The sequence below is a fragment of the Acartia tonsa genome, chromosome 8 (assembly GCF_053477335.1).
Source record: "Acartia tonsa isolate MP-2025a chromosome 8, ASM5347733v1, whole genome shotgun sequence".
NCBI lineage: Eukaryota > Metazoa > Arthropoda > Copepoda > Calanoida > Acartiidae > Acartia > Acartia tonsa.
The window spans coordinates 11,587,723-11,605,777 of NC_137267.1; the positions used below are offsets into that span (position 1 = coordinate 11,587,723).

An 18,055-nucleotide genomic window follows, 5' to 3' on the forward strand; every position below is an offset into this window, starting at 1 on the left:
CATTGGTCATTTCTATAGTATAACGTCATTTCTTATGGGTATTATAAAGAGCTTCTAAAAAAAGTTATGTTATCTCATTACTGTTTCGCTACTTATATAAAATGAACAAAATTGTTCTTGTTGGTTTGAAAACTAAAGATCAAATATAATCTCTGTATGACTTTGTAAATAGTGAACTAGATAGAATAATATTAACTAAAGAAATGATATTTTCCTCTCAAAGTGTGTATTAGACCCCCTTTAACAAGGTTAATAAAACAATGAAAATTAGGGTGGAGGGGGGAGTGGAAATGAAGGAAACAATTAGATTTTTTTAACCTTCTTCACATTTTAGAAAAGGCATAGAAATGAAAATTTTATAATCCTTACCCCTGTATGCTATCCTCTAACAATCTTAGACTAACTTCTCATATAACCCCCTCCCCCATCTTTTGAAAAATCTTAGGGAAGGGAGGGTATGCATGCCCCACATGGTGCTTGAAGGGATATTGCCAAAGAAACAATATCAAATATGTTTAGAATTGCAAAACAAAACAAGGCAGAAAACATTCAAAACTTCTTGTTCTTGGAATATCAAGAATACAAAATTACAACAATTGAAATAATTTTAAAATATATTTGTTCGTTAAATAGTTCAAGGATAATAAAAAGCGCCTCTTTTAAACTGGTACCCAAAGTCTAATAAAAATTCACATTCGTCATCTAAAAAACTTTGAGAATTTTTATTAAAACTTCATTAGTTGTTACAAAATAGCAGTATTCAAACTTTTCAACCACTAACTTTAATCTACAAAGGGGTAATTTGTTTATCATAATTTGGAATTTTTAGTACATCAATTTATCGTCCATTAGAATCAGAAAAATTTATCTGTTGACATACAGACATAATCTTATAGTATAGCAGCTGCAAATATTTAAGTATGAAGAGTGGGGGAAACTTACACTTATAGATATAATAATTCTAAAAGCACAATTCAGCATTTGATAAGGAAAAGATATAAAAAAAAATATTCTAAATCAAATATGACAACTTCCATAACATCGAAATTTAAAAATATCATAGAAGTTTCATAACCAAAAATAACAATTTTTATTTTTCAAAATTTGCTTGTGGTAACTAGTATACATTGGAGGGGAGAAATGGGTTGTGTATAAATTTAACCTCTATTGTCCTCTCCCTTTCAGATTGTAAGCCAGTAGAAAGTTTAATTCTCTACCATATTTCTGTATTTGGACTTGCAAATAAATCGGAGGAAAGGAAGGATTGTGTGTTAAATCAACTGCCATTGTTCTCTCCCTCCCTTTGATGTAAGACAATAGAATTGATATGAATAGTTTCCTTTGTAAAAACCAGAGACTTCTGGGACTCCATGAATGCTGTCATCCGGGCATACGTTGGAATCTTGGAGTCCTAGATAGTTAGATAGATAGATAGATAGATAGATAGATAGATAGATAGATAGATAGATAAGTAGATATATATAATTAGTATGTAAAGAATACTTCAAATATAAATTTTAAAAACTAAAATTTTCATTTAGCAAATTAAGTTAATTTATAATTGAATAATTTTGGACCATATACTGCTGCAATTAAAATATTTGGTGTGTTCTCATATCTGCAAGTTTTTAGAGCATAAATGATAGAGGAGGGGCATAACCCCCCCCCCCCCCATTAATATTTTTATTTTTATAATAGTTGCTTGACAGGAATAATAATAATGTTTTAAATGACGAAAACTAATTAAGATTCATAATAATAAAAAAAATTCACAAAAAAAATGATAATAGTAATATTCTTATATTAGCAGATTTTTGCCAATTTAATTTGCACATGGAAAAGCACACCAGTAAATGCATTAACAATATTTCTAAAGTTATTGTCACATCAGAGGAATTAACATAGTAGCAGAATAATTTTACTGTTATTTAACTGTGATGCTAGAGTCTTTGTTAACCTATGAAATCTAAATTTATCTTTGCACATTTTCAAAGGATAATTGATAGTTAAAATAGCTGACAAAACATAAAAATTCCAATTTGATAGACAAACAATTAATCTACCCCTTAGAATCTTTATAGCAGGAATAGCAAATGTGCCTCTAAAGGCTCCTATGGAAACTTCACTGTTAAGGAGAACTATATCAGTTAGAGAGAGCTACAGACACACAGACTGACACACATCCTATTACTTTTATATAAAGATTTTGTTTTACATAATTAACTGTTCCTTTATCTTAAAACACTCTTTTAATAAAAATTGTTTTATAATCTACAGCTTAATCTAGAGGAATTAAATAAGTAGGTGTGTCATCACTAACACAAACAAAAATAAAAAAGATATCTCTTTGAAAATAACACACTTGCATTTGTTAAAAGTTATTACAATCTCAAAACTCACAATGACTAATGATTTCATACACGTAAATATTATAATTATATCTGATTAGCCAACAATCATAATATCGCAAAAGAAATTCATAATATTCAAATAATATGGTAATATATTGAAATTTAGCTATTTTGAAATTGAAATTTAGCTATTTTGAAATGATTGATTAACATGTTTATCTATTTTTTATAAACAAAAAAAAGCATTTTGACAATATAATCAGTTCTAATGAATGATGATTTTTCTCGTTTTAGCAGCTACATAAAATTAAGATCTTAACATAAAGGTGGAAATTATAGAACACCTTAGATAATTATTATGCAATATAAATATTAAACTGCACCAAAATATATTTTTTACAAAAGAGGCTTCTATGCAAGTCCAAGGGTTGGTCGGTTTACACGATTGGTTCGAAAATATTCTATTTTATAATTGAGTAAGGTAGCGAAGGATCTTGCTAACCACTTGACCGATATTATTCTACTTTATAATGTAGCTTCTAATAGGTCTAGTGTAAGTTGCTTACTAACTTTTTTTCGGGGGGGGGGGGGGAGTACTACCATTTTTCAAAGAAAAATCGCGATTTTAAAATGACCCCTCAAAAATATTTTTTTGTCGCATTTTCTTTTTCAAACTTAAATTGAAAATAACTGGTGTTAAAACCACCTCCCCACTTTACCCCAATTGCCCCTAGAGTTTTTAATATGAAATCTTCTTTTTTTATCTTGTGTCTTATGGACATTATTGGAGATGTATATCAAATTATTAATCATCGTCCATTGTCTTATCCCTTAAGAATCAAGATGGAAGACGAAAAAATTTCCTCAAAAAATCAGCATGTTACGTTATAAAAACGAGGGATTGTCCATCTCTTTTTTAAGGGGTTTTCTTTCCCTCTCCTCATCCCTCATTTTTATGACGTCTTTGAGGGACTTTCTTCGTCTTCATCAAGATGACATATCCAATAATTAAAAAACTCTTTTTTCATTGTTTTACACTTTTTCCAATTTAGGTTGTATAAAACTATGGCAATAAAAGTTAATGAAATCTTGAACAAAACACAATTTGAATCAAAATTTTCCAATAAAAAGTGTAATATATTTCAAATATTAAACTTATGCTATAATTTAAACTTTATTGTGGCAATTTTTAAACAAGAAAGTTCGCGTATATTTCTGCAAAACAATTGTATTTTTTGTGTCTGTCCATCAGTCCGTCCGTAACGTTATGGGGGAAATGCAATTTTCTCGGGCGCTATTAAAGATAGATGGCTGAATTTTTTGGTGAAGATTCCCTGTAGCAATGAGCATTAAGTGTATAATTTACTTTGTCCATAAGTCTGTCGGTCAGGCATACAAAAAACATTGACAATATTTTTATTGTTATGGCCAGGGATCGGAAGCCTCACGTAAGCCGCGCATAAGCCTCAGTTTTAAACCTGCTTGTAAGCAGAAAAAAAAATTTAAGAAAGAAGGATTGTCTGCTAAAGAGCCTTTTTATACATCCAGCTGAATTTTATAGTGATAAAATCACGATTTCACTGAGGCTTACACGCGGCTTACGTGAGGCTTCCGATCCCTGGTTATGGCCATAGGTGACATTTTGTCTACATGCTTGGATGCAAGTTTTATTTGAATACGCTAGCTTAATTTTTAGAAGGGCTTATAATAATCTCTGTGATAGTTAGTTTAGGTGGGACAATTTAAAAACAAGGATGACAACATCCATAAAAGCGAAGCACTGAAACGGTAGGACAAACGGACCTTAACACTTGTATAGTATCTGAACTGAAAAATCGGAACATAAATGTAAATATGTCGAATCAAAATTGTAGGTAAATTTGTTGAAAAACTACTTAAAAACAGGATAATGTTTATGGACATACTTACATTTTTGGACTTGCCCAGCCGACAAATTTGCGAAATTTTCGCCAACTTTCGCAAATAAATTGCGAAAAAATGGCGAAATCGCGAATAAACATGCAAAAAAAAATTAGCGAAAATGTGCGAAAACGCTTTTTTTTGGCGAATTTTTTTGGGTTGCTAAAATATACAAAATCGCAAAAAAAAGCTGAGATAAAAGTTGCAAATTCGAAATAAATCTTAAAATGTGCTAAAACTTGCTAATTCACTTAAAATGAAAACTTGCAAATTACCTATCTTGCTAATAATTGCTAATGATTGCAATTTAGCACTAATTAGATTTTTTCCCAATCTTGCTAATTAGCAAGTTTTAGAAAATTTTGAGATATAGTGCGATTTTGCAACTTTTATCATAGCTTTATAAGTGCGATTTTGCATATTTTCGCAAGTTTTTTAAAATTTTCAATCTTGCTAATTAGCAAGTTTAGTAAATGAGATTTAGTGCGATTTTGCATATTTTCGCCAAATTTTTAAAAATTTTCAATCTTCCTAATTAGCAAGTTTAGAATATGAGATTTAGTGCGATTTTGCATATTGTTGCAAATTTTTTAAAATTTTCAATCTTGCTAATTAGCAAGTTTAGCATATGAGATTTAGTGCGATTTTGCATATTTTTGCCAATTTTTGAAAATTTTCAATCTTGCTAATTAGCAAGTTTAGCATATGAGATTTAGTGCGATTTTGCATATTTTTGCCAATTTTTTAAAATTTTCAATCTTGCTAATTAGCAAGTTTAGTAAATGAGATCTAGTGCGATTTTGCATATGTTCGCCAAATTTTTAAAATTTTCAATCTTCCTAATTATCAAGTTTAGCATATGAGATTTAGTGCGACTTTGCATATTTTTGCAAATTTTTCAAACTTTTCAATCTTGCTAATTAGCAAGTTTAGCATATGAGATTTAGTGCAATTTTGCATATTTTTGCCAATTTTCTTAAATTTTCAATCTTGCTAATTAGCAAGTTTAGCAAATGAGATTTAGTGCAATTTTGCCTATTTTCGCCAATTTTTAAAAATTTTCAATCTTGCTAATTAGCAAGTTTAGCATATGAGATTTAGTGCGATTTTGCATATTTTTTTTAAATTTACAATTTTGCTAAATAAAAGTTTAACATATGAGATTTAGTGCGATTTTGCATATTTTCGCCAATTTTAAATTTTTTTTTTAAATTTTCAATCTTGCTAATTAGCAAGTTTAGCAAATGAGATTTAGTGCAATTTTGCATATTTTCTCAATTATTTTTCGCTAAAAATTAGCGAATTTGCATATTTTCGTTCTCTCAAAAATCTAATTAACACAGTCGCAATTATTAGCAACTTTTAACTTGCTAATTCGCAATTTTTAGCAACTTTTAGCTTGCTAATTCGCAATTTTTAGCCTATACATTTCGCAAAATTTTCGCGATTTCGAAATTTTTCGCAAAAAATACAAAAACTGCTAATTCGCATTTAATCCCTTGCTAAAGTTCGCGATTTCGCCTGGCGAAATCGCTAAATTGTCCGCTGGGTGATTATAGAGTTGCTTTGCTTATAATATTGTTCTTTGTTGTCCCAGGAATCAATATACCAAAAATCAGATCAAACGGATAATTAAAACACTTGAAAATTTGTTGTTAAAAAAGTAGAAAAATCAACATGTTTAAAATGGACGTACGGACATTCTGGTAATGATTATAGAGTTGCTACGCTTTCTAAATCGTACCCAACTACTACAGGAATCATCATGCAAAGTTTGAAATCGATAGGACAATTCAAACATGCCTAAATTAACGAATAAAAGCTATCTATCTCGGACGGACGTACGGACGGACCGACCCTAATTATAGAAAAGCTTCGCTTTTAAAAAAACATCAGTCATCCATACGGACCCGCACTAGTTTTAGATTAGTTGCACTATTAAATAACTAACCCTGAAAAACGCCCGTGTAGAACCGCTCTCCAAGGCACCGTACTTGATCTTTGTCTGCTTGGCAAGGTCTTCAGCTGACTCTGTTTATAAGACACACGTACAATACACAATTAAAGAGAAGATACTATTCTGTAATGATTCAAGGTAAAACTTTTTATAGTGCCTATAAAAAATGACCTCATACTGGCCTACCATTGGTAAATTAAAATGTATACTGGCCTGCCATTGGTAATTTAGTCTGTGTATTGGCCTACAATTGCTCATTTGTATTGTATTGCGTTATCTTTTATAGGCACTATAAACAGCTTTAATTACGTTGAAAGACTAAAATCTATGTAGCTTTCATTGACCATCGATAGATTGATGATCATAGTGCCTTTTAATAACCCAACATTTGTCAGAAAGTTCCTAAAATTTGTGCCTGTTAAGGAATCAAGACATTATCCACACTTTCTCAATGCCTGGCATATCAGAAGTAAGACCTTACTTTACTTTATAAGTTTTATTTTAGATTCGAATTTTAGTAACATTTCTGAATTGTACATGTGTGTGTATGTACCTATGGGTGACTCCATCCGCTCCACCGTGAGAAAGGCCGCCAGGTTCGCCGTGTAGGAGCTAATCATTATGAGGGTGAAGAACCACCACATGCCAGCAACCATCCGCGTGGAGACCGACCTATATAAACATAAATATTTAGATGTATAGGAATAATATAAAACCAAAAAGAATTTTATTTTGTAAGAGCTCAATGTCCTAGCATTTCAGCGTCGTTAATGAGACACTAATTAAATTCCAAACAGGACCCCAATATTATAAACCTTACCCTGGCTAAAAAAATGTCAGGTGTCTTACTTTAAACCTTCCTTATCAATTGAATCTTATGAGTAAGTCATAAGAAGAATTTAAATCATAGATTGAAATCTTTAATAACTTTAATGATCTGTAATGTTTATAGAAAATAAGATAAATAAACAGATAGTAAAATAGATATACAGATATAGAGTTAAATAGATAAATAGAAAATAAGAAGGACGATTTATTATCTACTTTAAACGTTATTCTTATTTTCTCCAAAAAAACTTACAACAAGACTCATTCATCCTTTGTTGTAAGTAAAGCAACTTTTGCTAAAAGAAAATATCACTATAGAAACATTATATAGTAAGCGACAAACTATTATATTCTGTAATATATATCATCTATATCAAAGTTAGGTAAATAAAGTAGTACGGATAAACTAGACCAACTAATTTGATATTCTTAGAGTCTTATAACTATTTTCATATCACTAATTCGCAACCTATTACTCTAATATTTCACCAGCCTCCAAAGTTTATATTAAAGTTTTCTTATTTGTTGGCTTATATTTGGGACTTTTATTGGATTTTGATTGATTGGTTCATTAAGTTGAGCGTCCAAAAGTTTCAACCAGTAATTGTAATCTACAGAAGGGGTAATTGCGTGTCTCTTCATTGAGGATGTTTCTCACTTATCGGCCATTGTCTTATCCCTTTAGACATAGACGTCCAAGGGGGGGGGGGGGCAATGGGGTGATTAACCCCCAAATGAATTTGGGGGTGCCCCAAAAACTTTGGATTTTCAATTTTTAACCCCCCCAAATAAAAAAAATGTCTTTATGAAATAAAGATTACCCCCCCAAAAATGAAAATTTTTATTTTCAAAATTTTACACCCCCCAAATAAAAAAAGCTTGGACGCCTCTGCCTTTAGATCCCTGATTTTTTATCTCCTTTTTTTTTCTGTAACAATCAGGTTTTCTATTTTTAATACTCACCCTTCTTTGTAATGTGTATTTAACAGAATTTAAGGAGCCAAATAAATAAAATAAAAGGCCTGGATAGCCAACGGCGCCATAAAAGTATCAGCACCTCTGTAAATGTGTGCTAAACAGGATTTGAGGAGCTAAATACAGTTGCCGAACAACCATGCACTAATTTTTCTATTTCTCTTATTATTGTTATATCATCTTTTTATTTTTCTATTTTGTCTTTCTATAACTCTCTCATTTATTTATTTTGCTTATAATTTCAAGCAGCTTCCCTAATATTAGGTGTGATCGTTCTATTTTGCTCTCTAAATGTCGATATTTGTTAATTCTGTGCAATATAGGACACATTTGTCCTTGCATTTTCTCTATGCAACAAAATATAATTATTTTCGTTCTGTATATACGAATTGGATGTTATATACCTAACTATAGCAAGCAATAACTAATGATATAATGTATCAATCTGTCAATCTGACAAAGGATTTATTATGTATGGCCTATTGTGTTTTTATTATCAACATATATATATATGGTCATAACACGAAGATTTTATTGATATCTACCATCAGGAGTTTTGGCGCCTATAACATCTGATTTGGTATTAAAATAGTTGCTTAATTTAAGCAATTTGCAACTATACATTCGTTACTTAACAAGGATGACAATATCCATAAAAGCGAAGGACAAACGAACATAAACACTTGAAGAGTGTCAGAGTTGAATAATTAGAATATAAATGTATAAAAGTCTAAGCAAAATTGTAAGTAAGTTTGTTGAAAACTGCTTACATTCAGGATAATGTTTAAGGACATAATTACATTTTTAGGACTTGATTATAAAGATAAATCGGATAATTATATCTTATAAAAAATTTATTGTTAAAAAAAATATAAAAAAAACAACATGTTCAAATAAACGTACAGACATTCTAGTAACGATTATAGAGTTGTTACGCTTTCTAAATAGTACCTAACTATTTCTGAAATAACCATGCAAAGTTTGAAATCCATCAGACAATTCCGACATATTTAGATTAACGAAAAGACATAACCGTTACGGACGGACCAATCGATCTTAACCATAGAAAAGCTACGTTTTTGAAAATATTTAGAAAATACTTACACATATTGTGGACATAATTGTATAAATGTATTTGCTATTGTATACATTTGGATCTAACATGTTTATTTTGTAAAATATAAATTCTTGTTTGAATTAAATAAGTGTTAAATTGTGTATTTTGCATATTTATGCAGACATAAACACATTGCTCCAAGGTTAAGCCAATATGAAAGAAAAAAAACAATTTTCTTCCTTCTTCCAATATTAAATATCGATATTACTTCTCTGCTTTTTAACATAATTATTTTTCATATTTATCATACATTCTTTTATTGAACTACCTTTGTCTGTAAGTCCTACTGTGCATTGTAGCAAGTTGCGCGATAGTTTATTGGTTAAGGTATTCAATTGGGAGTGTCACTCACCCAGGCAGGAAAAAACTTTGGGTGTTTTCCTTAAATCTTAATTGGTTGGTTCAAACTAGCAGTTTTCCAACATTTCCAAAAATAATCTACAGAAAGTCAAACTTTGTGTGAATCAATATATCGTCCTTACATCCTTACATACATATAATAAAATAACATGATGTCTGTCGGTTTGTCTGTATGTTTGTCTGTCGGTTTGTCTGTCTGTTTGTCTGTTAGTTTATCTATTAGTTTGTCTGTCTGTCTGTCTGTTTGTGTGTATCAAAGGATCTCGCTAAACGCTGAACCGAGCAGGTTCTCCTTAACAGGGTAGCTTCTCATAGGTCCATGGAAGGTTTATAAATATTTGGTGGGAGGGTACCATACCCTCCCAAGAGAAATCACAAAAAAAATCGAGAGAAAAAAATTCGCCAAGAGACTTCAACACAACATAAATATGTATCGTAGAGACTTGAACCAAAGAAAAACCTTTAAAGTGCCACTAGAGGCCTCTAGGGGCGTAGCCGCTAATATACATATATAGTAGTATTAGGTAAGATTGTTTTATTTTATAAATTGTCAGATTTTAAAAATACTTACTTAGGACTGATATCACTGCCCTGTTGCATGAGAGAGCCAATGGTGAACCACATGGAGTTGCACAGGCTGAACTCGTTCACCAGCACCTCTGGCTCCTCGGCGCAGGGGTGCGGGTTGTCCCACTCATACGGGCTAAACCTAAACAGGGAAAAATTTTGATCATTAGCATTAACTAAGCTCTTTTAGTATCAATAGTTATTAGTATGTTTGTCTTTTCTTATTGTTGAAGCTAAAAAAATACACTGCGTAGAGAAAGCACAATAATTTCGTTTTTTTAATTACATACGAGTATATTTGAATTATGTTATTAAATCTGTAAAACCCCCAGAAGATTGAATACGCTCACTAAATCGTGCTAGAAAGGTGCATGATTGCGCGACCAAATGCTTTACAGATAGATACCCAACTCTTTGTTTGTATGACCTTTGTCTATGCAGGGTAACTTTGCGCCTGTTTTCGGCCAATAAATTCCCATCATTTATTAATTTATGTTCATTTTAAACGTCTAATAGTTATGTGGCGGTATTTGGCCGAGAATGAGTCTCGAACCTAGCACCTGACAAACGATGAAACTATGATAAATTTCTGCCAACGCAATAATTATCACGTTACAAAATTAGCAAAATAAGAATTCCAATGCTTTCTTCATTTAATTGAGAATATGAGAATTGTTCTATTATCATCAGAGCTCTAAATGGTTAACACATATTGGCCGATGAATTGAATAAAAAAAACAATAATGATAAATGAAATTACCCCTTCTGTAGATTATATAAGTGGTTGAAAGTGTTAAGGAAACGTTATTTAAAAATATTGGGTATTTTTTGTTATACCTTGCTAGAATAAATAGTAGAACAGAAACACCCAGATAAGCAAAGATCATATAAATCCAAACATCAACAGAGAGGGGCTGCATGACGGAAAATAATTCATACCTTGCTAGAATGAATAGTAGAACAGAAACACCCAGGTATGCAAAGATCATATAAATCCAAACATCAACAGAGAGGGACTGCATGACGGAAAATAATTCATACCTTGCTAGAATAAATAGTAGAACAGAAACACCCAGGTATGCAAAGATCATATAAATCCAAACATCAACAGAGAGGGACTGCATGACGGAAAATAATTCATACCTTGCTAGAATGAATAGTAGAACAGAAACACCCAGATAAGCAAAGATCATATAAATCCAAACATCAACAGAGAGGGGCTGCATGAAGGAGAATAATTCTGGTGGTTGTTTCTGCGGCTTCTTGTAAAGGATACTACAAAAAAAACATTTAAAAATATTGTATTCTAATTTAGAAACTAAAGTTTCAAAAAGCTAATCTACTCCATATGTTCTTCTGTTTTGTTCTGTCTATCGGTAACACAAAATTTTATCTTTCTCTGAAACTGATGATAGTGCCTAAGAAAATGACGTCATACAATTCAAATGACCAATGATATGCATTATATATTTAATAAAATCAATTTTGGTTTCTTGTTTAACATATAAAATATAAACAATAAACATTAATCAATTTAAATTATTTCTTTAAATTATCCATTATAGTAACAAAACTTTTAAAATCAAAATTAGCAATTATTTAGAAGTCTGAACAAAAATATGGTCATTGTTATTTCTGAGGCAAATTTATAGAAATGCTATGCTTATAATAATATTCCCAGCCGTCCAGGAAAATTATTTGAACAAATCTAAACTATATACAATGTTAGCATAAAAATTGCTTTGCTTTGCCCAATGAAAGCTTGATTTCCATAGGAAAATTCTATAAAACCATAATTTGCTTTTCAGTTATCCGTCATATACACGACGCAAGGACACAATCTACTCGTAGAAAATCTTCGAATTCTTCTTGAATTTTTACCTTATGCCCAGATTCATGAAAGGCATGCTAAAATCCACGGCTTGCTCACGTTCATATGTGATTGTCAAGTCTGCTATCGCCAGGTCAGCTTTCTAAAAGATAAAAATTGGGTTTCACGTGAATTCATTATTTTTACATGGAGAACTAGAAAGATTATATTTAACATGGATATTTCATTGAATTTTTTAAAAGTGTTTTTCAGTTTGAAGATTTTTCTCCCTCAATGTTTTTTTTAAAACATTGAAAATCGATCAAACTTTCTAGTGCTTTTAAAAATATTATTGTTTCCACTACTAACAAAAACATTGATAATGTTAAACCCAAGGGGAAAAAATGTTTTTTGCTAATAGTGGAAACATTAACTCAATTCCAATATTATTAATGCACGTATTTTAAAAGTAAGATGTAAAGAAGACTGACGAAAAAAGTGCGTGATAAAAATAGATGCCTATTAGTAAGAGGAATGTGTACAACTAGGAATAAAGGTTTAGCCAACAATTGAAATAAATTTAAAATAATAATTGAGGGACAAATAAAAAAAAGGTCGTCATTCTACCAAGTGTTGCCCCCCAACGAAAAAAATCAAGTATAGGTTTCGTGATTTTTTCGAATTCATTAAAATTTAGTCGATAATCTTGAAGTGATAAAATAACATTAACTTATACGGACAGACGGACAAAGTGAGATATAACAAACATGTTTATGCCAATAAAACTGAACCTGTGATAGAAGTTCTCCCATAAGGCCATTCCATTCCCCGGTCTCCTTGTTCTTATACCCATAAGCACCATCGTCCACCCACTTGAAACTGTAGTTGAATTCTAAAATAAGTAATTCGATAAATTAGACATTGAAAGTATTGGTTAACGCGAGAATTAAATGTCTAGAATAGATTCCTGTTTTGTTGGCCCTGATAGACAATACATACATTTTCAGAGTGACTTAGAACTGTTTTGATCTTGCAAAAAATAATTGGATTTGAAACAACGCTGGTTCATCATATTCCTCTGAAAAGATTTGTTTGGCCAAAATAATAAACCAATTTTGATTATCCCATAATATATAACATACTTGAAAATTTCTGCATTAGATATATTTTTTTTATATTCACAATAATTCTTATATACTAGTAATAGGATGTCTCTCTGTCTGTGTTTCTGTACCCTTTTATCTTGCAAATCACTAGACAGATATGGTTCTCCTTTACACTTCTTATTTGTCCAGGGACGGTTTATAACTATTCTGGGGAAGAATACTTCCGCCAGCCCAAGATCAATCGCACCAGGAGTAAATCCCACCACACCATCCAAAAAAATTCTTTCTTTTTAAAACTAAAATGGAAAATGGAGGGTCGACTCAGTAGAGCTCCATTAGGGACTCTAGGGGCGTATTTGCCAGAGTTTTATAATGTGTGACGCAGACTTTAAATTGTTGTAAAGTAGCTTCAGTTACAAAATTAAATTTCTACTTACTTAAAATCTGAGCTATCTCTGAAACTAAATCAATGGCATAACCTAGGTAAATAATCAACTTTTATTTGTATTTTTAACATTAATATTTTAGTTCATACCAAATAAATCATTTTAACTATGTATACGAAAAGAAAATTTAAATTTTATTCAGAAAATAACAAAACATTCTTAATAAATCAAGGAAAAGGTAAAAGTAAATGATAAAAATATGCTTTAAAAACATTCAATAGAATTTTAAAATTTGGAATATTAAAATATTAAAATATTGAAGCAAAAGAGACAACCAACATTTGATTGCACGTCATTTGTCTCACCCAGTTTGAGTTAGTTGCGCCTGTGTAAAGGTCGCCATTTACCTTACTTTAAGTCTTGAAGTCACCTAACAAATCTATCTGCATTTAAAAAGAATCGAACCCGATAACTAGCCAACATTGAATTCGTGGTTTAGTTATACTTAATCCTTGCTGAAAATTGTAAAGTTTACTTTCAGAGGCTTGCATAGGTTTCTTGAAAGGGGTCCCCAATCCGAATTTTGAAAATTGCTTACCTACCCATTGACAATTAAAATATAAGTGTAGCAGGGGTTACCAAGGTTAATGTTAGGGAAGGTAAAATTAAATTAATGACAATCTCTTGTTTCGTTTTTATAACAGTGAAACCCAATATCATTGAGTAACGCTTGTCGATAAATTTGACTGAAATGATGTTGGATCAAGGTGTAAAACTCACCCCCACGGAAATTTTTGCAAGGAGGATGTTTACACACTTTTATACCCCCATTCAACACGCCTCTGTTTACTTGTAAATAAAATATATTGCAGGTTTATTCAAATATAAAGTGAAATTCATGATAAATGAAGTGAAACGAGTGAAAAATGGAGCGTCAAAATATTTCAAAAGACTTTTGTGTGTGCGTGGGTGTGTGTGAGTTGAGTTTGTGTGTGTGTGTGTGTGTGTGTTTACGTGGCTTTGTTGAGTAATAAACATCTCTATACTTTTATAGTGTGTACTAAAAAATGTAAAATAGACATAGTAATTTTACAGTATATATTTTTAGTAACATCTCTTAGAAAATGAAATTTTATAGAGTTATTATTTAATCAAAAATACTATTTTTAAAAGTAGAATTAATGTTAGTTTGACTAAAACAAAATGTTTAATATAAGTTTGCATTTCAAATAAGTATTGATAATAATTTAGAGAATGCTCTCTTTATCGATTCTTGAAAATTATTTTGTTCCTGTTTATTTCTTTTTTTAATTTTTTTTCTATTTTCATTTACATATAAGAATGATTTATATACTTATAGAAATTTCCAATACTTGTAGATGAATCTCTTTTAATCTTTAAAGCAAAAATTTTGTTAAATAATGTTAAATGTATTCAAAAGCAAATCAAGAGCTTGAAGTAAAAGTTTAAGTATATATAAGTAACTAGCTTTGTATATTTAATATCATAGCTTTAGTGTATTTTTCAGAAAAGACATTAAAAAGTTAGATAATTAGATAGATAGGAAGAATAATATCAAGAAATGAGTTAGATAGATAGCTATATATACAGATAAAAAGATAGTGAACGTATTAACAAGAAATGAGATAAATAGGTGGATAGGTAGATAGTTAAAAAGATAGTGTAAGTAATATAAAGAAATCAAGATAGTGAGATAATTAGATGGATAGAAAGATAGATGAAAAGATAGTGAGAGTAATATAAAGAAATGAGGTCAAAACTAGAAAATCTGCTCTCATAATTTAACTCTTTATGTAACTGGATATTCACTTAAAACATCCAATTTTCTTTAAAATATTTTTACCTTTTTTGTCAATGGTGAAATAGATATTTCTTCTGTAAATATACTTATGCATATTACTACTTAAGGAATAAGATAATTTGACATGCAAATTGTTGCACATCCTAATTGATGATACACAAAATTGCCCCTTCTGTAGATTACAAATAGTGGTTGAAACCTTTGGAAACTAAACTTAATGAAAATTCAAAAAGTCCCAAAAGTTGTAAAGCCAACAAATAAGAAAACGTTCTTATAAAACTTTGGGGACTAGTGTAATAACCAGTTCAATGTTCCTCCATCCATGTCAGCAAAAAAAACATTCCTCCTATCCTAATTAGTTAAAGCCAACAAATAAGAAAACGTTCTTATAAAACTTTGGGGACTAGTGTAATAACCAGTTCAATGTTCCTCCATCCATGTCAGCAAAAAAAACATTCCTCCTATCCTAATTAGTTAAGGCCGCAATTACTATAATTTCCAATATTTGTATTTTCCGTGGTATTGTTGAAACGTAGTATTAATGCCTAGCTCCATTGGAACACTTGGAACACTGTAACACACACCAGGATAACTTATGCCGGGGATTTCCGTTTTTAAATAGCTCTACACTATTCTAAATAGCCATACAAATCCGCAAAACTTTGCTTTTAGCTAACAAATGACTAGTGTGTGTTTGAAGGTAAAAACGCAAATCCTTGCAAGGAAAGAAAATCTTTCTTATTTATTGGCGTATTTTATATATTTCGACTAATAATTTGGGTTATCTCTAAATGCTTTAAAATTGTATTTTACACAAATGGTAAGGGTAACCTATTAACAAACAAACAAACTCGTAGTAAAAAGTTGTACTGTCAAAGTTTTAAATCATTGGATATTTCATAGAATTAAAACCTACAAAAGCCAATTTTCTTAGACTGTTATTATGTAGACCTCATAATTTACAAAATTAATTTTTATTCTGTGTGGTTTTGAAAGAACACTGCTCTAGTATCCATATTTTAAATCTGTGTGGTTTTGAAAGAACACTGCTCTAGTATCCATATTTTAAATCTGTGTGGTTTTGAAAGAACACTGCTCTAGTATCCATATTTTAAATCTGTGTGGTTTTGAAAGAACACTGCTCTAGTATCCATATTTTAAATCGCCTTCAACATTACCGAGGGGCCATGGGGCATTTCAAACAAATAGACAAAACATGAGAAAGACCTTCAATATACATTTTTTTTAATCATCAATTCTTTTTTTTTAAAGGTATTTTATTTAAAAATATTTTCTACTGGCATAAAAGTTATAAGCAGAAAACGTATTGTTAAGATAAATTAATTCAAAATGATTTTAATGTTTGATCATTTTGGGATGTAAATTGCCGAAGAAAAACCTATGGATTTACTCTTGTTTTCTTGTTGAAATTTATGATAAAGATATTGAAATAAATTGAAAGAAACGTGAAAATTTCATCAAAACTTGGCAGTCGAGTTTTTTCCCTCATTTCTTAATGTCAAATTATCCAGCTTCTACCAACTATGAAATTAATTCGAAAAAGAATCACGAAACCTATAAGTGATTTTCAGCTGTCGTTGGGGGTCAACACATAGTAGAATGGGCGACCTTTACATCTACCCCCAAAATATTATTTTAGACTTATAACGCTTGTAACTTATTCCTGCAAATCATCTTCTTTGTTTTAGCTTATCACTTTTGACATAACGCAGTTCATTTTATTATTGAAATTAAAAGAAAAGTAGTTATTTTTTTATTAATAAAACGTTGCGACTTTTGTTCTTTACATAACTAATTCCTTTCAACGTTCAATTTGGTATTTAGATAATTGTTAAAGAAAAGAATGAAAAAGTCAAATTAATAGACACTATTTCTAGGTTCTTTTTTATCTTTATGACGTAAAAAAATCCATTTTTTTTTAGGGGTTTCCTTTCCCACCTCCCCTCTCATCCTTCGATTTTTGTTACGTCACTAAGATAAAAAGTTAGACACTATTACTAGGTTCAAAAAAATGTAAATTTAACATCAGTAAATAATAGAAATATTCTTTTATATTTTATATTGTAACGTGATATTATTTGATATTGATTCAAAATTAATTTATTAAAAAGTTGATTTCCTTCGAAAGCATCATTTCCGACCAGTCTCTCTGAGGACTCCTTGTACATACTGTATGGTGGGGACTGAAAAAATAAATAGTTATTTACAGCATCGTATTAAAGACAGCTTTCCTCAGATATTAAAATAAAAAATATTAAGATTAAAACAGTTTTGTTAGCCTCGATCACCAAAGTCCTGGGCTAACAAAACTGCTCTTATCTTTTCTGATTTTTAAAAGTATTTGTGAAAAATTGGTTGTAATACAATGCTATACATGATTTTTCAGTATGGCTTAGATCCAGTTCTAATTCAGCGAATATTAGTTGGTTTCGTAGCCGTACTGGAAAAGAAATGATAGATATATTAGAGTATATACATGCATTTATTATGAAACAAAGATGACAACATCCATAATTATTATAATAGCAAACTCTTAAATATATGGAAGAATAGAAACAAGTACATGGAAGGAAAAATTGAGTTACACAGACAGACAGACGAACACAAATAGTAGATACTTTGTAGCCATTTTATTTGGGGACAAAGCGATTTACAGAGTAGATGTGCATTTGTCAACAAAAATTTCACCAAAAACCAGCCTCTTTCATTAATATACATAAGAATATATAAAAACACATTTGCAGCATTAAAAAACGGACAGAATGAGTTAGAGAGTAGATTCTCCTCAGGGTAAATCATCACAAAAAAAGACATTATTCTGCTATGATTAAATTA

General features: G+C 30.5%; 1 protein-coding gene across 1 annotated transcript in view; it reads right to left on the minus strand.

Moving 5' to 3' along the window:
- The window catches only part of LOC145325996 (glutamate receptor ionotropic, kainate 2-like), a 70,092-nt gene that overhangs the window by 20,121 nt on the left and 31,916 nt on the right, over positions 1-18,055 (minus strand). Inside the window, exons 18-26 of the mRNA XM_080169057.1 lie at positions 17,339-17,403; positions 13,429-13,469; positions 12,677-12,777; positions 11,957-12,048; positions 11,219-11,350; positions 10,080-10,217; positions 6,782-6,900; positions 6,223-6,302; positions 1,340-1,411 (exon numbers count right to left, since the gene is read on the minus strand). Of these exons, the coding sequence (XP_080025183.1) occupies positions 1,340-1,411; positions 6,223-6,302; positions 6,782-6,900; positions 10,080-10,217; positions 11,219-11,350; positions 11,957-12,048; positions 12,677-12,777; positions 13,429-13,469; positions 17,339-17,403 (840 nt within the window). The remainder of the gene's footprint in view (positions 1-1,339; positions 1,412-6,222; positions 6,303-6,781; positions 6,901-10,079; positions 10,218-11,218; positions 11,351-11,956; positions 12,049-12,676; positions 12,778-13,428; positions 13,470-17,338; positions 17,404-18,055) is intronic.